Source organism: Mugil cephalus, chromosome 9 (genome assembly GCF_022458985.1).
Source record: "Mugil cephalus isolate CIBA_MC_2020 chromosome 9, CIBA_Mcephalus_1.1, whole genome shotgun sequence".
Lineage (NCBI taxonomy): Eukaryota > Metazoa > Chordata > Actinopteri > Mugiliformes > Mugilidae > Mugil > Mugil cephalus.
In genome coordinates, this window is record NC_061778.1 from 3,151,530 (window position 1) to 3,172,562 (window position 21,033).

Genomic DNA, 21,033 nt, shown 5'->3' on the forward strand with positions numbered 1-21,033 from the left:
ACTTTTAATTTCACTCTGCACTCAAAAAATTAAAATGTTGAACACACCAAGTTTCCACCAACTGATACTGGGACGAGGCGACGGCTTTCATGGATGCAACCATCTTGTTTTCTGACTTCTGTAACTGGAACGCACCAATATAACTTGTACAAGGTAATTTCCAGACTTCTCAATTAAAAAAAAATGTAATTCATGGCATTTGAGTAAATAGTGTAACAATTAAATAAATGATGGAATTCTAAATACATATGCTGTTAGATCATCATATAATTTCTACAGGATTATAGCTAGGTCATTTTAAAATTGTTAGTAAAAGTATTATTAGTTGCACATGAACAGCTGAACTACCTGACGTTATAACAGACTTGGTCTCACTGGCTTTCTTTAACATTAAATACGTTTTCAAATACTGATTAACAAGACACTAAATTAAGTCATATTTTTCCATACACTAGTTTTCATTTTCCACACTTTTCCAGACCTGTAAATTTATAAAATCAAATACTTTACATACTTGTGTAGGAACCCTGCTTGTAATGCTAGTTTGGAAAAGCTACATATGTAAAGCCAAAAGTAACACAGGTAACGATACGTCACTAATTGTAAATTTGTTTTTTGAGACTTCCTCTATGACCTGACAGGAACCCGGACCTGGTCTGCTCATCACACCGTCATACAATATGTTCTCCTGAATCTCCTCCAGACCAGCAGGTCTCAATGTAACGCTCATTCAGCCAAGACCTACACACTCTACACACACACACACACACACACACACAGACGTACACAAACGCAGGACGCTGTGACTGTAATGAGGTAATGGTGAGATGGTCACTAGGAGGCAGACAGAGCGTTCAGCTCCGTGACACTGACCTCAGAGCTACAGATTATTATTGGATTATTAATCAAAAGATCAATCACAAAGACAGAGTCATAATGAATCTAGTCATATCTTAAAACTATGGCAACAGTAGCTTTTTTATATCAACTCCCAAACCCAAGTGTTATTTTATTCATCTTAATTGCTGTTAATTGCTGTTAAAAACAGAAATCAATGGGATTTTATAACGATGTGATTCACTATGTGACATTTACACTAGTGTGATGAATTTGTTCCAGTGGAGTCTATTCGTGTTTGACCCAATCTAATATTACATTCTACTATAACCAGAACAAAATTGAAATAATTAATACCAGAGCAGGTGATAAATAGAGATAAATGATCATTTTTTTGTTTGTTCTTTTAAATCGTGGAACAAGCTCGTCTCCACTGAGGAAGCCGGTGCAGATGGTCACCCTGAGACAGACGCTCTGTGCCAAGGTCACAAGACTCAGGGACGGTCGTCTGTCATGGACTCCGCTGCCAGACGTAGCGGCGGTCAATGAATATGAGAGGAAAGCAGAAACCCAGAGCACCTGGTCAGACTTTAATATCAACAAACATGTCTGAAGCAGAGGGAGGGACTGGTGCAGCGATATGAGACACCAGCTGCTCTGCACTGATATAATAATGTAGGAAGATGATAACGCTCAGACAGGAGCTGAACATTTTATCAAGATGGCGATTGACGAGACAAATGTTGCGTTTTACAGTGTCCTGTTATGTTATTAGCAGTGATGCCAGTAAAACATTAGTCTAATCTGACCACTTTTTCCAGTAACGAGTGTGTAATCAGATTAAAATTACTTGCGTTGCTATTTTTCCCATTTTCCTGAGATAAATTTTTGATTTCCTCTTGCATCTCAGGGAGCAGTGTCGCCATGGTTACCTTGAAATAGTAATACGATTACTGATTACTCCGTTCAAAGGTAACGTGGTTACTTTACTGATTACTTGATTTTAAAAGTAACTAAGTTAGATTATAAGTACTTTATTAGTTACATACACATTCATTTGCTTTAAAATACTGCATATTGCATTTTTATTGCATTTTTAACAGTTTTAACTTAAAAAATCCTCTACAACATACTGCCTGACCAACTTCTACAACTCTTCCCCCACTTACTGGTTTTGCACCAACGTCCAGCTTTTGTTGTTTGTGTGGTGGGGGGGAACCTCCTGCATTAGGTGCAGCTCTTTCTTTAAATTCCATGTTGTGTTTTTGAAGCTAGACAGGACTTTCTTTCTCCAGCACAGAGCGGACACAAACTCTAAACAGTGGCAGTATTTCCAGCTAGAAAACACTCATCTGTCTCCTCCCTCCATTTACAGATGCGTAACTTTAATCTGATTACTGGTGTGGAAATAGCAACGTGTTAGATTAAACTACTGGAACAAATAAAAATATGTATTTTAAGTTAAAGCTGTTAAAAATGCACTTCCAATAAAGTGAGTATTGGCAAAACCGGCAGTCATTTCTAAGTTCAGACGTCAGCTGCTGAATGTAATGAATAAAGTAACTCGTAAAAATGACTTAGTTACTTTTAAAATCAAGTAATCAGTAATTCGTAGTCGGATTACTTTTTCAAGGTAACTGGTTATTAGTATATGCAGTATTTATCCTTCTAGTAGTAGAAGCACCGCTCTGTCTGTGCTTCATAAAGCTGGTGGCAGCACTGGTGGTAACTGTAGAAGTTTTTTCAGTACCTGGAGTTGAGGTGGTCCTGACAACCTCTGACCTCCGTAGAAGATGGATGACCTCCATCCAGCAGCTGCTGAACTATCTGATTAACGTCCAGGATCCTTCCCATCAGGCTGTTCATCTCCTGGTCCAGGCTCTCAAACCTAAAACAAGGGCAATGAAGACAGACTTGAAGCATAACTTCTCAGCGGCGATTCTGCCTCATCCCTTCCCCCGCTCCCTCACCTGTGGGCCACCACCTCCACGTCCTCCAGTTTCTCAGGGATCTCCATCTTGTCCAGCCACTGCTCCTTCTCATCGATCCACAGTTCGCAGGCGTTGACTTCGCTGAACATGCGGTAGACGGCGAGGGCGTCGTGAAGCCACTGCTGCCTGAGCACAGCCACCTCAGCGACCTCCGTGTACAGCTGCTCCACCTCTCCCATGCGCATCTGCACCTCCTGCAAGAAGGAGAGGCGCAAATACACCAAACACTGAGAAACTTGAACATCTTTGTGCTTTTAGATTCTCATGTCTCTACCCACCTCCTGTTCACGGTATTGCAGGGGCAGCGCCACCATGTGTTTTCGCAGCGCCACCACATGCAGGCGATGCTTGTCCACCGCCTCGCTGACCCCTCTGTGTTTCTTCAGCAGGGACTGAGTGGAGTACTCGTCGTGCCCGAAGTCTTCGCTGGAGACCAGGCGGTAGGCGTCCTGCAGCCAGGCCACCAGGTCATCCATCTCCGTGGAGAACTGGAAGAAGTTGAGTGCCTCCTGCAGGTGGCCGAGACGTTGCGCAGCCTGGTCCTCCAGACTCTTCCACTCGCCTTTAACCTCCATGATGCGCTCCTGGATCCCCGCTGTGCCGAAGCTCTTCTCGCTCAGAATCTGCTTCCCTCGCTTCATGGTGTTCTGGAGGAGAAGTGTGCTCAACATTTTCAAGGGCTTCGGAACTTTCAGATATCAACTACTAATCAACAAAACATTAGGAGCACGAGTAAAAATTTGTTGTAATGCACAAAATCCTTCTTCCTGATTGTGCCAATGTTCATTTGATGTTGAAACAGCATCAGAAATGCAGTGATTCAACTGGAAGATCATGTTAGAAGATGCTGAATACCATAACATTCATGCAGCACTTATATTAGAATACAGCAATTTTCACTAGTGCATCAGATTAACTGTCTAGTGACTATATATCAGTTAATTATATTTTCCCTGAATTACATAATTCTAAATGTTCTGTTTGCTTCCTTTCATGGTTTTTCTCCTGGTTGTGCTGATCCAAATGTGTATTTTCATATAAAAGGGTTTTATCCAATCACATTTCAGCATTCCTTTGTTGCTAGGGTCAAAGAAATCTGCATGGAGGCCTTCGGAATCAGTTCTGCAAGTCCTGCAGTATAAAATAAGTGTTGATGAGACTGTTGCGTTAACCGATCAGATTTTGAGTTGAGGACACCAGGGCCCGATGCACAGTTACATCAGTGTATTCAGACCCTCTGATTGGATAGTCAGAGAGGGAGCTAGGTTAGCCAGAGCTAGCAAACCGCATCTGTTGTGAGGTGGATAAGCAAAAATATAGTGATTTAATAGCTGTTTTGTTGACCCACAATGGCTAAAAGAGGAGAAGAAATGGATTTGGTTGAGGATTTACAGTCAAAGCCATTTTCAAGACGGACTTTTCAAGAAAAGCTGGACATCATTAAGAAAAGTCGGGCAATTACAGAAAAGGATTTGTCATCCACTTTCAGAGCAGTAGCCCTGTCTCACAGGCTCAGAGGAAAACTGTTTCTTAATGGTGAATAAAATGAATTATATTTACATCTTTTATGCATCTTTTTTGCCATTTTATTGGGTCGACATTGATGCTTCTGCTGGATGTGACTCTGGTGCAAAGCTTCAGTGCAGCTGTGGCTGCAGTGGGGGGGTTGTGTTGTATATAGTGGTTGCATAAAGCTGGAGGGCATTGAAGGCCTAGGTGGAAAATGCTCGGCCCGTCACTGGTACTGTCTATATCAACAGTGCTGCACAACAACGCTGCAAAATATCACCGCAAGTCAATCAATGCAATAACACATACATAATAATACACAATACATGTTCCTGGCTGGCGTCACTGCACTAACGAGGGGAGGCCACAGTTACATGATAATACTGGACGAAAACAGGTTTGAGTTTATAAAACAGAAAAATAACATCTGATGATCCATCCAGATCCATGAAATCAAATCTGAAAGGAATCAGTTACAAAATGAGTAGTTTTTGATTATTTTTAACTTAAACTGTTTCAAAAACAACCACATACACTGTATTTCTTGACAAAAAGCTGCATTCACACTATTTAAAACTTTTATCAAGAAAACATTTTCTGTGAGGGATGCTCTGTATTCACTGAAGTACAGGAAGTTCAGAACAGAAACACCAGGTGCAGAGAAATAAAAAATAAAAACACACACCTGCAGCAGTGAGCGGTGAGCCAGCAGTTCCCCGGCCAGAGTCTTGTGTTTCTGTAGTAACCTCAGCACACTGCTCAGGTCCTTCCCATAACCCTGAGCTCCGAGGATGGAGCTTTTCTCTCTGATCCAGGCCTCCGACTCCTCCAGCTCCTGACGAGGGAACAAACAAACAGGAAAACAAGTTTTAGAACAGCTATTTAAATAAGATAACACCCATTAACCTAACGTGTTTAACAAAGCATCAAAGAAAAATGCGTTCTCTCTGAAATACAGTATTTAAGTATAAAAAAAAAAGACTCAGACTCAGAACATTTTATAAAAAGTGCCACTACTGAACATGCACACATACACACACTTTATATAAATGGGAAATTTACAAGAATTTCCATGCATTGACCTACACTCTGATCAAATACAGTAAAAATGTCATATACCACTACTTTTCTTCTAAATGAAATGCTAACATCACAGAATGCATGGTTTTATACTGGGATGATAGTCAGATTAAAAATGTAGTTATAATAGAAGTCAATGGGGCATCTTTGGCCACAAAGGTGTCCAGAGGGAGTATCTGACACTACATAAAAAACACTAACGTAAATCAAATGTATTACTAATCTTTGACATATCCAAGATTCTAATTACCGCCAAAGTCCCATCATCCTAATGTTTATTATATGTAAAATAATTCAGTTTTTGCTTTTTTTTGTAAAAAAAAAAAATGAAATACTTTGAATCATTAGACTGTCATTTAAAGGGTTAGAATCCTGAAAATTATTGAAATTTTGGTAGTTTTGAGCAGATCTGAAGTTGTTTAAGTGATTTGTGAAAAAAAAGTAGAAAAAAATATTTATGCATGAGGATTTTATGTCAGTTTCTTTATGCGTGTACAGTTTTGCCACAAAGGTCTCCAGAGGGTGGTAAATTTGAGGAGGGCATAAGGGTTAAAGCTGATGTCGAAGAGTGAGTTGGACGTCTTAACATGTCTTTCTAAGAGCTGGGTTGTGCTTAAACAGAACCAAAACCAGTGTATTGTGTTGTCGCACCGTCTCAAAAGGCACAAGTCCCCTGACGAAAGGCTCGGTTGCCACAACAAAAATATGCTCTGGGAATCGTGACATTAAAAAGCCATTCACAGCCGTCAGAGCGCTTTCAACAAGCAACACCAAATAAACACACTTGCCTCTCAACTTGCAAGGAATAACTGAAGTGACAAAACAGCGCTTTGAACTCTCAGCCCATCCTACCTGAAAAAAGGCCCACAGTTGTCTCGACTCCTCGAGTTCAGCTCGTCTTTTGGCCGCCAGCTGTTTCAGCTCCTCCAGACAGGAAGACACATGGTTGACACGGTTACAGATCACCTGCGGGTCACATGGTTGGTAACCTGGAAGACGAAAAATGAGCTCAGTGAACATGAATATTGGGAGCCTTATCCCGCTGCCTGATTTTAAAGTTCTTAGAAACTCAATGATAAATACACTAGTTGGTGTTTGTCAGTCAGTACGTTTACATGCATGTGAAAAAAATGAATTATTGCCTTAATCTGACTTTAACTGGACAACTCAAGTGCATGTAAATACGTCAGGAGTTTGTTTTATCCGATTAAGACACCCAGATAATGAGATTGGAAATTGATTTATTCCAGCATGTATTCGCTTTAATTGGACTTTAACTAGACAACATGTGTGTACATGCTCCACAACTGCTGCGTTGGCGTATGACCCCAGAACAAAACTATCCAAGAAAGCAGGTCGCAGAAGAAGAAGTAAACAGAGCTGGTAGAAGAACCGTCCGAGGGATAGCACCATAAGTAGCGCACACATTACGTACAAGATTAAAAAAGCTCAACTATTATCCATCGGGTTGTTGTTTGAAATGCCGGTCTGACACAAGAACAACTCTTGTTTATTATATGACGTATTAGGTCAACTGGAAAGGGGGCCGTAACAATCCGCTCTAAAGACACATATCGCCACCTAGTGTGGAGGAGGAGGACATGCTCCCGCCAGTTATTCGATTTTCTCCGTTGCATGTAAACTAGGACGAGGACTGTATTTAGAAAGTCAAAATTTCCAGCGTAGCTCCATTAAGCTGTACATGTTAGTGTCTGTAGGTGTTTTAATGTTATCACTGGTACTGGATTCATATTACTTCTAATGTATTTGTTGTGTCATGTCCCGTCTGCATCTTTTTATTGCTGTTGATGTTTTGGTCAGGTCTCCCTTGAAAATGGGATCATTGATCTCAATGGGACTAACCTGGCAAAATAAAATAAAAAGGAGCAAAACCCCAGCAGGAACAGCTCTTGTGTAACTAAACACACAGCGATACACAGAGCAGATCACTTTACTGATATCAAGTTCTAAAAATCAATATTCCTGTTATGTCAAGGTTAAACACATCTTTGGTTGACTTAATTAAATCAATAATGTATCATTGTTATGACGGATAAAAAGCAGCCGGTAAACGTTCAGAAACAACTGCTCCCTCTCGATTATAATCCTATCGACTCTTAATGTGAACACCGTGCGCTACAGACCATAACAAATAACTCGACAAAGACTGAAACTTAGTTAAGACTCTTAGTATCACATTATCCTCGATAGATATAAAACACACAAAGTGTGTGTGGCTGTGTACCCTCTATTGTGGTGAATTTGAGTGCAGCAGTGTTGAGCGTCTCGACTCTCTCAGCCTGCACAGTGATATCGGCTTCCTGCAGACTGTGTTTCTGCAGCAGGTCGTCCACCTCCAGGAGATGCTTCCCGAAGTCCTTTGACAGCAGCTGGACCTGGCAAGAAGCAAAGGTACGAGAAACGATGGACATCATAAATGAAAAACGAGCTCACAAACTTCTTCTCTGCCTTTTTGCTTTGAGTCCACATTCTTCACATATATGGTGTCTTATTCTCTCTCAGTACCTGTGTGTCTTCCATCCAGTCGATCATGTACACCATGTCCTGGAAAGTCTTCTGCAGGGCCAGATTCTTCTCCAGCCGGGTCCTCCTCCCAGCCACCAGCACCTTCAGCAGACTCCACTGGCCCAGGATGTTCTCCTTACGAGCCAAGATGCGTCGGATGTCGTAGTAGCCCTCCGTCTCCATCTCTCCGGCGAGCTCAACGACCACGCCGATTCGCTCTTCGTACGAGGCGATGTCCGCCTCGATGGCCTCGTGTTTCTTCATCGCCGCCTCGACTGCTGGTAGGTCGTAGCCAAAGTTGTCCTGAAAGCAGAGGAAGAGGCGGAAACACAGTCAAGAATGATAAAGACGACACAACTGATGAGAATTAAACAGAGAAACTATGACGGTAAGGACGATGTGTGTACGAGAACATTTGAGTTCACATAAAACTTTTACAGTGAGGCACTACAGGTGAACAGGGTAACATTTTTAACTAATAGATATCGCCATGAAACGTCTCCAGTTGATTACTCACATAAATACAGTAATTTTTGTATTTCTGTTTTCTGTGAATTTTTATTTAAATATGCAAATGAGGAGTCATCTACTTAAATATACACTAATTTGCATATATTTCCAGAACAGAAATCTGAATAATGGCTAAAGTGAGGTTCAAAATTCTTGTTTCATTTTGTTAACATGTTAGATTTCCAGGTATTTACACAGGGAAAATAATTTTTTGGCATGTTTTTAGGAGTAAAATGTTATATAAATCCGGCTATGAAAAATAACCTCTGTGAATACCTGCAGAATGTAGTTAGGAATAAGCTTGGTGTGTGCAAGTGCTACTAAAGTGGAGATTTCTGGCCTTGCAGAGTAGCAGAAAAAATTATTTTGGGAAAACAGCCTTTGATGTTTTACATTAAAAAAAAAGATATATATTTTTTTAGAAACCACTATGTACCAAAATCAAATCTAATCAAATTCTTCCAAACATATATAATTATATCAATATATATAAAATCAAAATATCAGATTTAATTTTCAATAAGTTCATTCAAGTGTGAAGCGTGAATGATGATCCATTGCTGATCATCTCCACCTCCGTCTCCTTTTACCAATGAACTTAAATGAGTCTGACTTCCCCTCTCTTCTCCTTCATATGTCTTTTTTTGACTTTTCTTGCTAATTTGAGCTGTAATTTTCTCCTTAGAGAAGACTTCACAGCATTTTTAAATGTGGCAGATAAACACAGACCAGCAGAATATCTGGTCACGTGACACTTTTGAACCAATCATGTTGTCAGAAATTGACACCAACCAATGAGAGTTTGAGTTAAGCTTAAGACTGGTCTTTCTACTTTCATGATTCGTTGCTAATACAAAGGATACGACCATATTTGGACCCGACAGACTTCTGCAGGAGATAGAGAGCTTTACAACGTCACCTCATATGTCAGGGTAGAGATGAGGCTCACAGTAGAAAGCTTTAGCCTTTAACCAGTTAAGGAGTAAACTAGAGGCACAACACAGACAAAATGTAGTGAAATGAACCCCATAAATGTGTGGTGGGTGAAAAAACAGTCTTTTTGCTGCCATGTTTCACCTTAATAGAATTTCTAAAACTAACTAATAAAAGTTGCATCTCCTTTTTCAAGCAGTCATAGATAAGTGCATTAGCTTATTCTGGGGTTTTTACGGGTTTAAGTAGTGGATGCATTCACACACACCTGCGATACAAGCCTCTGGTTCTCGTTGAGCCACGCTTGCCTCATGGTGGTTTTGTGGTCGAAGCGCTGAGCTAACAGCTCCAGCTTCTCCTGACGAATCAGCTCCTTACGCAGAGCCACGCCTCTCTCATGCTCCGCCTTCTCCAGCCTCTCCCAGGCCTGGGCAAAAGTAATTAAAATTAGTTTAATGGCTGTAATGTAAAGGAGCAAAGATGAAATTTAATGTATTTAAAATAACAACAACACAGCTGCTGGGTGCATGACCTTGTTAATGTCTGAGATGAGCTTCCCGTCATGAGGCACGTAGGGTTTCTGGTTATTGGCTCTGAGTTTGCTTTGGATGGTGAAGAGAAGAACCTCGAGATTCCCCTTCTCCTGGAACCTGAGGGAGTAACAGTTCCGTCACTGATCCCCGCATCATAAAACTTTCAACAGCACTCTCCAGTACAGTACACGCTAAAAAAAAAAAAAAAAAAGTTCTTCTAACTTTGTTCAAAGAAAAAACTAAGGTCGAACACTGAAGCTGCAGATGCAAAGTTGGTCAGGGTTGGTCAAGGACTCTCAAACAGCATGAATGTTTGCTGACAGCTCGGTCTGGCGGTGACCTCCCCGCTACTCTGACGTCTCTGAGGGCTATTAATCACTCATCACTCGCCTGGACGTCCCTCCGCTGCTGCTGTCTTTTATTTAAAAAACAGTCTTAAATATAAAATCCACAGATATGTCAAAAAATCATGTGTGTGTGCATTTGTAGCCTCAGTATCACCACATCTATGTGCACGTACATTTTAGATAAGCAAACTTCTGGCACACATGACTGTAGCTCTAGAAAACACTGCATGCAAACTGAGAAAATCCACCAAACGTACTTGATGGGCTTCTCTATAGTGCAGTAGGTGGTGAAGGCCTGCAGCTGCTGCTGAACTCCCGTTAGCGAGTTGGCGAACTTCTGGTTGCTGATGACGGCGATGGTCTTCTCTATCCACTCCAGCAGCTCCGACGCCAGAGCCTCGTAGCGGTTGATGATCTTCTCTGACTCCACACAGTTCTCTAGCACCTGAGAAAAATTGACAGATGATTTTTAAGGGCTGTAAGCTTTTATCATGCTGATGCAGTGTCTCTCCATGCATAATTGAAGAGCGTATTTGTTACCTTGCCAACCCTCTTCCCCTCCACAATAAGAGCCTTCATCTTGGAGAAGTAGTGGTAATAGGAGACCACGTATGTAATGATGGACTTTTCATCTGGGTTCTCTGTGTTCACATCTGAAACAGACAGCAGAGAAATTATCATATAAGATTAAGTTGAATAACAAATAACAGAATATAATGTAAATACAAGTATATTGTGTGATGAAATAACCCTTACTGACATGAAAGGGGAGCAAAATAATAAAGAATAAGTAACAAAAAGAACTTTGTTTGTTTGTCTCACCTTTTTATGCATCACTATGGATATTTCTGTCTCACCTTCAGGGTCCAGGAGCTTGGTGAGGCCCAGGTGCTGCTCTGCGATGTTGAAGGCTTGCTGGAGGTTGTGGGTTGCATTGGACCGCGTCAGCTTGTGGAACTCGATCAGGTCGGGTCTGGCCACAAGATGATGACAATGTTAAAACTGCATGCTGTAAATGTTTTCATTTCTTTAACGTCCTTGAATAATAATAATATATATATATTTTAGCATATTAGCCTCACGTCGTACCTGTGTCTGTGTATGAGGGCGTTGAAAGCCAGGCCGTCTCTCCAGCAGGTGGTGAAGTTCTGGATGTTGACCTCAGAATACCTGCAAAAATGTTTCTTAAATGAACACCGTGAAGCCACAACTTACACAACGTGCTGACTCGGTGAAGGATCCTGCAGAGTTTCTCAGAAATGCTCACCCTGCCGTCTTCATCTGGCACCAAAGCAGCAGCGCATCCTTGGCCGAGCGAGTTTCTCTGTTGTCCTCCGTCTCTATTTTGATAACCTGGATCTGAACAAGAACACAACAATGCAACAGCGTTCAGTGTATTTGGAGCACCTTAAATGTTGTGTTTGTAATTACAATTTTCGTGTTACTATGCACACTTTAAAATATCATATTTATGTCACATTGTTCTGACCATATTCATGAAAACTAAACTGGACCAATGCACACACACACACACTGAGCTGTGTGCCTCCAGAGAACAACATGTAGAGCCATTACAACGCCTGATGATGGGTGACAGCCATTCAGCCAATCACATCACAGTGACATGATCTAAGGTAATTGGGGACATGACACCCTGGAATCAGCTGCTGCCTTCGCGCCTTGCACACAGACACAAACACACAGTCGTGCATATTAAAAGAGACACAAACATGAAGTCTATGCATGAAACCTCGTGCAAAAAGATAAACATGTAAAACATAACATTTGGTTGTCTATCCTGAGTGATTATCAGTCTTAGAAACAGATCTGCTTCCAGATGACGTCGCGTTTTATCATTCGTTGGACAATAGGAAGAAGCGAAAGAGAGGTTAGCGGTTGTGTTTTGTCCTTTTTTTCTCTGGATAAATTGATAAAAATCTTTTTAATAATAAAACTTTGAATTCTGAGTTGTAACTTTTTTTCACACCTACTATACAAACGAATGGGTTGAAGTCGAATTATTTTGTCTAAAATTAAAAATTATAAATAAAAAGCTTTATAAGCCATCTCTTCCAACAACATCGCAAAAAATAAATTAAACGTGTTATCTAACCACGAACCAATGTCCTGTTTGTTTGTATACTTTTTAAAAATCCCTTAACAGTTTGTTAACAGTGTGATGTATTTTGTATTTTGAGGGGCGGGGCTTAACTGGAGGCAAAACATCTCAAACACCATAGCTTGTAAATGCCGGTTAGCATATTTCAACGGGCTGTTTTGGCAAGAATGGACAAGAAAAACGCATATTTTAGAGAACATACTGATACACCCACTCTTGGAGACCATGAGTGAGCGTTAAAAAGTTGGACAAAGGAGGACACAGAGGGGGACAAAGTCTGGTCTGTCTTTATCAAGTCAAGCCTTTCAAACAAAGTTATTACAAGGAGTAACTTAATAAATGCAACTTGTGCTTGGACACACCTGAGACACGCTCACTGTTAGCATTAGCATTAACATTTAACAAAAATCCTTCAAATAATGATTAACTTAACATAGTTTCAGTCAGAATTTATTCTAATACATAACATTATCCAGGCTGAAACTGATGATGCATTACATATTAATTTGTACCAAAAAGTGTTAAGATTAATGCGCCATATAAACTAACAGAGGATGTAAAAGCCTGGGAACTTCTCGCATTATAAACACATAATCTAAATTTTCACTGTGTCAAAAGACACATTCAAAAAACTAAAACTACATCTTACTAAATATATAATACATATATATATATAATTACCTAATTTCCCTTCGGGGATGAATAAAGTAATCTATCTATCTATATCAAATGTGCAGAAAAGCTTGATCGATGTGTGCAGTGTGTTAGGTAAGCAAACGCACACACACTGCACACAACACAAGGACACCCAGCACACAATATGCTGTATAACTCTATTACTGAAGTTGCTGCAAATAATAACAGCCTGTTATTATTTGTCTATGGTTCTGTAAATACATCACATTTACCTCTTTATTTGCCTGTCAATCCTCTCCCTTCTTTTACTCCCTTTACTCTCCCCCTCTCTTTCTGTCTCCCCCCCCCTCCCTCCATCTCTTTCTGCCTGTGTGCAGTCACTGCAGTGGTTCTGGCCCTACCTGCTGACTGGGCAAAGCAAACTCTCACTTCCACCACGGAGGAAAGGGAGGAAAAGGGGGGAAGAGAGATGAGGATGGACAGAGTGGAAGTCAATCCAGAAATAATTCATTTTTATTTTGTCCATTTACCTTTTTTTCTGATTCCCAATTTAAATAAATAAGTTTAAATACTGACGAATAAGTGTGAAGACTGACATTACAACAACGGAGGAGGCAAATAATAGCAGTAGGAAACATAGTAAAACTAATGAGATTAGTAAGTGCACATCACTGATGGTTAAAACTGAAAGGTCACAGTTAGGTAGCACCCATGCTGTTTCCCATCATCCAACCATCCTGTGCCGGTACTTTTTTTTTTTTTTTTTTCATAATTACTGTATCTTTCTCTCTCACACACACTCTACTTTCTCTGCTCTACTTTCTAAGCACATGCAAAATTGAAGAGGCCTTCGACTGGCGTCTCTTGGGAGAACACGACGACATCCGAGCTCACAGCTACTGTAATGGCCACAGATCTAGAAGTCAGCTCAGTCTACTATTAACTCTACAGTTACAGCTGTTTCAGAATCAGAAACTCTTTATTGGCCAAATGTGCAATGTACACAGAAATTTTACCTGGTGTATCAGCGAAACACAACATTAAATAAAAGTTATCTTAGCAAATAAAAACAATATATACAATTTAGAAAAATAAAAACTGGAAATATATGCAATGACCGGAATAAATACAGGCAAGAAATGGCTGTTGCTGTGGATGGTGCATGGATTTAGGCTATTTAAGCTACACAAATTGTAAATGGAACAGATCACTTGAACCAACTAATGAGTTTTTTTACTAGAATTTCTTACAGTGATGAAATCTACAAGACCACACAAGGCAGAAATTTATAAAAAATATTCAAAAGTTTTAATTGTTTGATTTAAATGTAGCCGTTGTTAGTGTGACATGGGTTTGTAGTTCTCATGTAACACTTTAAAAAAACTTCAATTACACTATAACTGCATTTCTATGTGGAAAAATACTGTCTGTATGACCTATTTAGTGCCACAAAAACTAATCAGAAGTGCTTATAAACAGGATATTACAGGAGCTTCTAGGTACTGTGTACACACGAAGTGGCCATCTTGGAAACTGCACTTTCTGAGTAGAAAATCCAACTTCAGGTTGCGTTCTAGTTGAAAATAACATATGTGTCTTAGGGAATGGTGAGGGGTAGGGGTCTGGGAGGGTTAATTCAGGCTCAAAAGCCAACAAAAACATAAACAGACAAAGCTATCAAGAATGTTATTCTCTTTTAAGCGTATAATTTGGAGGAACTTCACCACTTCCTACAAAGTCTACTTAAAAAAATGACCCAATAGCATGTCATTAAGATTACCCTGCATTTGCAACAATCTATGCAAGGTGTGGTTTTAGGGTTAAATGACCATAAACATCAAGCAATAAACATCACATCCATTCATTTCAGTCCAGTCATCCAGATTGCACAAACAGAATATTCTTCCTCAGCTCTGGGTCACACACACAAGATAATTCTGTTAAAAGTGCTTCTGAGGAAGGTAGCTCAGCCTAGCATGACAATACCGAGCCCCGGGAGACAGCAAGTAGGCGACTGTCCACCGTGAATGTTACAGAAGGAATAGTGCTATATAAGCGCTTTGAGCCAAGGCCACACTGAGGCAGCGAGGGATCTGATCCTGTGTCACTGCTGCAGAAACCTCGAAGAAGTGTGTGTGTGTGTACGGACGAGGGCATGTGAACAAAATGAAAAAAAAGTCAATCTAAGAAGCCTGTGATAATAATAAAAAACAAAGTTTGACATGAATATATTATCTTTTGAATTTGTCTCATTTAGATTTGTTTTTCATAAACAAGCTGGTGGCTCAATAAATCTTACAAAGACCCCCACAACACAACACAACACAACACAACACAACACAATGGATTTTAAAGTAAGAATTAAGTTAATGTTATTGATATAGTTGGTTAATTACTGCAGTCTTTCCGGTTTTATATTGTTATATAAATGAATAAGTAAAATAACTGGAGACTCTTGATGTAATTTGGAATTAACAATAGCAAGTGGCTTCAAAAGACTTTTTATGTGAAACTAATGTTGGCAAGTTGTTTTAAAATACTTGATTCAAATTAATTTTAATGATACAAAGCTACTTTTACAAATTACTGTAATTTAAAGTAGGCAGATGTGTTTCTTCCTCTACGTAACGCTAGCTTACAGAGCTAACAACGGTTAGACGTTAGCTAACACCGGTCATAGATACATATCTATGAACACCGGTTAGCTGTTAGCTAACATCGGTTAGCCGTTAGCTAACAGCGGTCATAGATACATATCTATGAACACCGGTTAGCTGTTAGCTAACATCGGTTAGCCGTTAGCTAACACCGGTTAGACGTTAGCTAACACCGGTTAGCCGTTAGCTAACGTTAGCTAGCTGTAAATCGGCCACGCACTGATAAAAACACGGTGCTCCATCTACTTAAAAAAGTAGATCAAACTAGAGTAGTCTTTGTTGTTACCACATTAATTCTGTAAGTAGAGTCTAATTTACTGGCAGATGATGTCAGCTTACTTTGCACTGCCTTTGCGCAGTCCGCTTTTTCACACAAGGCCCTAAAAGAGTGGAACAAACTCGCTGCTAGTCTGACAAAATGCACAAATTATGTAGCCTCCTCTAGAATAATCAAACCTGCTAGCACTGATTAAGTAGCTGCTGCTGTCATGTTTTTCTTTTTTTATAAATGGTCAATGGAGTGGCCCCAACTTTATTAACTCTCTTAAAGAACAACAGCCTTGTTAATATAAATTACCAGTGCTAATATTTAAAATATACCCTGTAATTTCTGATTTACCACTGCTGATATTAAATCTGAAGATGATAATACTTTTTTACTTCACACATTACATTATTAGATCATTTTAAATTGTATTTTGTGTATATTGTTTTTGTGCAATGTTTGTAGTGTCACAGGCATCTCGGTCTGTCCCATGGGTCTGTATTGGATGTTGTTTTGTATTTTTATTTTTGGACTACAGATCAAAATTAGCTTTCTGCTAAATCTGATGCACACATCTATTCATGTCTTTGACACTGTTTAATGTATATGCACTAGGAGTGGGTGTTGATGTATCACGATACTTGAGTCACGATACGATACATCTTTGTGATATTATGATATTGCAATATTCTACATAGTTCACTCAGAAATTTTAAGTGCAGCTTAAAATAAAAGTTGCATATATGTACATCAGATAACAGTGATAATTCATTGGACAAACTGAGTCCAAAGACAATATTAATCCAAATGATCTATTTCCAATTTATTGCACTTGTACAGAAAAGATGGAGCACCATAGTTTTAACAGTGCAGTATGAATATATGAACAACATATTGTAGTTGTGTGTGACTGTATAGATACAGAGAGACAGTGGAGGACTCGTGTGTGATTTGTGTGCGTGCATGTGTCCTTGTTGAAGAGCAGACCGCTACCTCTAGGCCACAGAGTGACATTCAGACTTCATCCACTAAACATGGCTGTCGCACACTGATGACGTGGCCACTCTGACCTTTAACGACACCACTGCTGATCATAGCGACCTAGTGCTTCACTAAGAAAACATGGCAGCCTGCGCATGCATCTCAGTGCAGAGTTAAGCCTCGGTATGCACAAAAATAAACACCATTTAAAACAAAAGCAAATGTGACTCACATACAGTCATTAAAATATAATATATAGCCGTCTCACACATGCTTCATGTTTACCTGGAAGCGTAAGATGATGGTCCAGATAAGGCCCAGGGTGAGGCGGTGGTTTCCATCGACTATGTCATGAGAACCGACATTTTCCAGGTGAACTCTCTGCTCTTTGAGGAACTGCAGGGCTTTGTCAACGTTTTCCAGGCAGTGGATTCGCATGCGACCCCGTGTGGGCCGCGGCTGAGGGAGGGCAGAGGATTAAATTACAACTTTAATTTTAAAATTAGCGCTAACCGGAGATAAAACGCTTTCCTCATTAAAGAAGAAAAGGAGCTGACATATCATGCAGTTCTACTTTTAACAAAGTCTTTCTACCCAGTATTTACAACTGCTGCAAATGAAGACACATACAGATCTGTAATATTTTGCAAAATAAACAGAGAAGCAGTGACTAGCCTTATAATATTTGCATAAATGTGCAACCACCCATCTAGAGAAGTAATGAGTCAGGTAACAGCAAAATGTATCATCACTTATTGATGCTCAGAAAGGCTGCGTACAGCGCTTTCACCTTCCTGCAACATCTTATTTAAAGGAGATTACAAAAAACTGATACAAAGCCCATCAGGGTTTGCCAATTTTTTTTGCCAAGTGTGTGTTCCCACCAGGAGCTCTCCACTGAGGACTTCCAGCAGTCTGGTGAGCATGTATCCATCCCTTAGATCGTTGTAGAGGTCGGATATGCGACAGGACACTCTGGCCAGGTGGGAGTTGACCCACTTAGTAAAAGTCTTCTTCTGCACCGCATCTCGTTCATCTGAGGGGGAATCCGAGAAACAAATGAAACTACTCAATTCAGTTCAATGGAAAGAACTTTATTTTTCCATTAAGAACTTCACTTGTGCCCAACACATCCAGCATACCAGATGTTGTAGATGAAAGAACTTGATGAATTAACTTGCAAGGAACAGTTGAGTGGGAATTAGTAAAAAAAATAAATAAATAAATTGGATTAGGAAGTATTTGATCATCCTTGCAAAAAGTGCAAAGGACTAAGTACCTGACCCCTAACCCCCTTTTGATGAAATATACCAGTAGGCTACCCATTGTGTGTTTTTGGAGTATTATCATTATTATTATCACTACAGCGGCTGATCTTAATCTTAATATGAGACACTACAGGTGAACAGTGTACAATTTTTAACTAACTCCGGTTGATTACTTGCATTAAGACAATATTTTTTGTATTACATGTTTACGTGTAAAGTGAGGTTCTTGCTTCATTTTCTTAATGTATTATATTTCCAAGTGTTTACAGACTCTTTTTTATCGCTCCATAAATCACAAAATAAAAAAAACAAATGTGGCCATGTTTTTATGAGTAAAATGTTATATAAACCAGGCTCTGAATGATATATGAAAAATCCCCTCTGTAAATACCTGCAGAATCTAGTTAGAAATAAATCTGGAGAGTTTGGTGTGTGAAAGTGATTTCTGGCCTTTCAGAGTAGCAGAAAAACTCACTTACATTGCAAATCATGTAAATTGTTATTGGAAACCACTATGAACGAAAAGCAAATCTAATCAAATCCTACAAAACATATAATATAATGATATCAACATATATAATATCAAAATATTATCACATTTTCAATAAGTTCATTCAAGTGGGAAACATGAATGATGATCCAGTGCTGATTGTCTCCTTTTACCAAAGATAAATATTGAATTTTCTTGCTAATTTGAGCTGTAATTTTCGATTGGGTGCCAATACAAAGGATATGACCATATTTGGACCTGACAGACTTCTGCAGGAGAAAAAGAGCTTCACAACAGTACCTCATATACCTCATTAGAGATGCAATACAGACGAAGTGTAGTGTAATAAACACCTGAATGTGCATTTTGACCACTATATTTTTAACTATTTTGATAGGAGACATGTTAATGAAGAAAAATAGGAAAAAAATCTCTTTTTGCTGCAGTGTCTCGTCTCAAATCAACAAAGAATTGACACCGTGCTGTTGGAGTAAGTGGACTAATATACTTGCAGATGTCTTTGTGGTGTGTGCAGATGTGGGTAAAGCTGTGCATTAATCTGTGTGGGACCCCTGACCTGCCAGGGCCTTGATGCGGGAGCACTCGAACAGCTTGGAGCTAGTACACTCTGTCTCCCAGAACCCAGAGCTGATTGGTCGGTTGTTGTTGTTGAGCTGGCGCTGGGCTTCCGCGTTGTCCAGGTCTGGGGAGGCATTAGCCATCGCGCCCGACGCCCTGCAACACAAAACACAAACAAAACGCTATTAAAGATCAGCTGTGTTATTTGTTGCATGCCTGCCTGAAATGAGATGAGATGGACGGGTTTGATTTCCAACGTGTTCCACCTTTAAATTCCTCTTCAGCTGCACAAGATGAAGGAAGCTGAAGGGAATCCAGTTTTCAAAATGCACAAACAGTATGACTTAAAGAAAACAAATTCTAAATAAATAAATAAGCCCATCCTCGATCATGAAGGATGCAGCACCTATCCCTGACACCAGAACATTTTAGCTTAAAATAAAATCTCTGCAATGATTCAAAGGATGACGGGAGAGAAAAGATATATTTGGCTCTCTCATCTCTCCTGTCTTTTTTGTCTTGACAGCTGGAAACATGAAGATAAAAATAACTTCTAAAGGGGAAAAAAAATCCACAACAAAACAATAATGAAAAGACATCTGGTCCGTTTTCTGAAATCCATCTGAGGTGTTTGATGTCAACTTACTTTTAAAACCTTGAGGAGAACTAAAACTGAAACGTGACAGGCCGCACCTTGGGCTAAACCTTGGGGTAAACAATACGCACCAAGCGATGCAGACGTGTCCATTAGAAAATTCAGAGCAGACATAAAAATCCGCAGGCTGGGTGAAAATGTAAACTTCTTGCTGCTGGAGGCTGTCAAACGAGAACACGTTCTCTCTCTTGTGCAGATATTTTTGTCAGACTTTAAAGGAGCTAAAGCTTATCATATTTCATTCTTTACACTTTTAAATACATACTTTTTCACTAATTTGCCATAATATGTAAAGAGACATGCAACACTGCAAGAGGTTGGATTTGAGTGACTCTGACCAAACTATGATGTCTAGACAACTGGGTCAGAGCTTCTCCAAAACTACAGAAAACCTGTATTTTTTTCCATTATTTTCCATTAATTTTGAATGTAGCACTTCTAAACACACACTGTGAGGATTGGTGAAGATGGAAAGGTCCGAAAAATGAGGCAGCAGAACGAGAAGGCCAAAATAAAGGTGCTGTGTCGGTCTTTGTTTGTTTTTTTAGGGTGACCAGGCGTCTCCGATTTCTGGGGAAAGTCCCTGTTTTAACCGGCTAAAGCTGGTCCTCAACTTTAGCTTTTTATGAATGAGTAAAAAAATGTTGCATGCAGACTACAATTATTACAGTAGCGGTCGCGGCACAAATTAAGTTCTTAATGGTAATGCTATTGACATTACAGACATAAATATGCTTAAATATGAATATATATATATATATATATAAATTAAACCGTAATTGTCCCTGTTTCATCATTTCATCTTGGTAACATGTATTTATGTATTTAATCCGCGAGCTGTAAATGCCCCAGATTTCCACCTCAGCAGTCAGCGCTAACACAGGGCCATGCTAACCTGTTTTACAACTAGCGTGGTTTTATTCTACAATATTTACTCATCATCACAGTAAAATAGTCCATCATCAGTCAATCTACTGCATTAATTCCTCTCTCAACCAGTAGAAAATGTTGTGAACACGTGATTACGCATGAAAAAGGCGCCGTTATCCACATGAATTTTTTAGTTTTTTCTTTACATCACATAGAGGACTGGGATTTGTGTTTGACATTAGCTGGT

General features: G+C 39.6%; 1 protein-coding gene across 4 annotated transcripts in view; it reads right to left on the minus strand.

Annotated features, from left to right (window-relative positions):
- Positions 1 to 21,033, minus strand: part of LOC125013406 (spectrin beta chain, non-erythrocytic 4-like) — an 88,137-nt gene that overhangs the window by 55,536 nt on the left and 11,568 nt on the right. For 3 of the 4 annotated variants that reach the window (XM_047594050.1, XM_047594051.1, XM_047594053.1), the window contains exons 2-18: positions 19,260 to 19,417; positions 17,809 to 17,960; positions 17,210 to 17,383; positions 11,534 to 11,625; positions 11,356 to 11,436; positions 11,124 to 11,239; positions 10,807 to 10,919; positions 10,524 to 10,711; positions 9,919 to 10,036; positions 9,655 to 9,813; positions 7,944 to 8,246; positions 7,663 to 7,813; positions 6,270 to 6,406; positions 5,023 to 5,172; positions 3,107 to 3,475; positions 2,808 to 3,022; positions 2,588 to 2,725 (exon numbers count right to left, since the gene is read on the minus strand). In XM_047594050.1, the coding sequence (XP_047450006.1) occupies positions 2,588 to 2,725; positions 2,808 to 3,022; positions 3,107 to 3,475; positions 5,023 to 5,172; positions 6,270 to 6,406; positions 7,663 to 7,813; positions 7,944 to 8,246; positions 9,655 to 9,813; positions 9,919 to 10,036; positions 10,524 to 10,711; positions 10,807 to 10,919; positions 11,124 to 11,239; positions 11,356 to 11,436; positions 11,534 to 11,625; positions 17,210 to 17,383; positions 17,809 to 17,960; positions 19,260 to 19,404 (2,801 nt within the window). In that variant the 5' untranslated portion in view covers positions 19,405 to 19,417. Of the gene's footprint in view, positions 1 to 2,587; positions 2,726 to 2,807; positions 3,023 to 3,106; positions 3,476 to 5,022; positions 5,173 to 6,269; positions 6,407 to 7,662; positions 7,814 to 7,943; positions 8,247 to 9,654; positions 9,814 to 9,918; positions 10,037 to 10,523; positions 10,712 to 10,806; positions 10,920 to 11,123; positions 11,240 to 11,355; positions 11,437 to 11,533; positions 11,626 to 16,017; positions 16,168 to 17,209; positions 17,384 to 17,808; positions 17,961 to 19,259; positions 19,418 to 21,033 lie in introns of those variants that run through there. The other variant, XM_047594054.1, reaches the window with a different exon arrangement.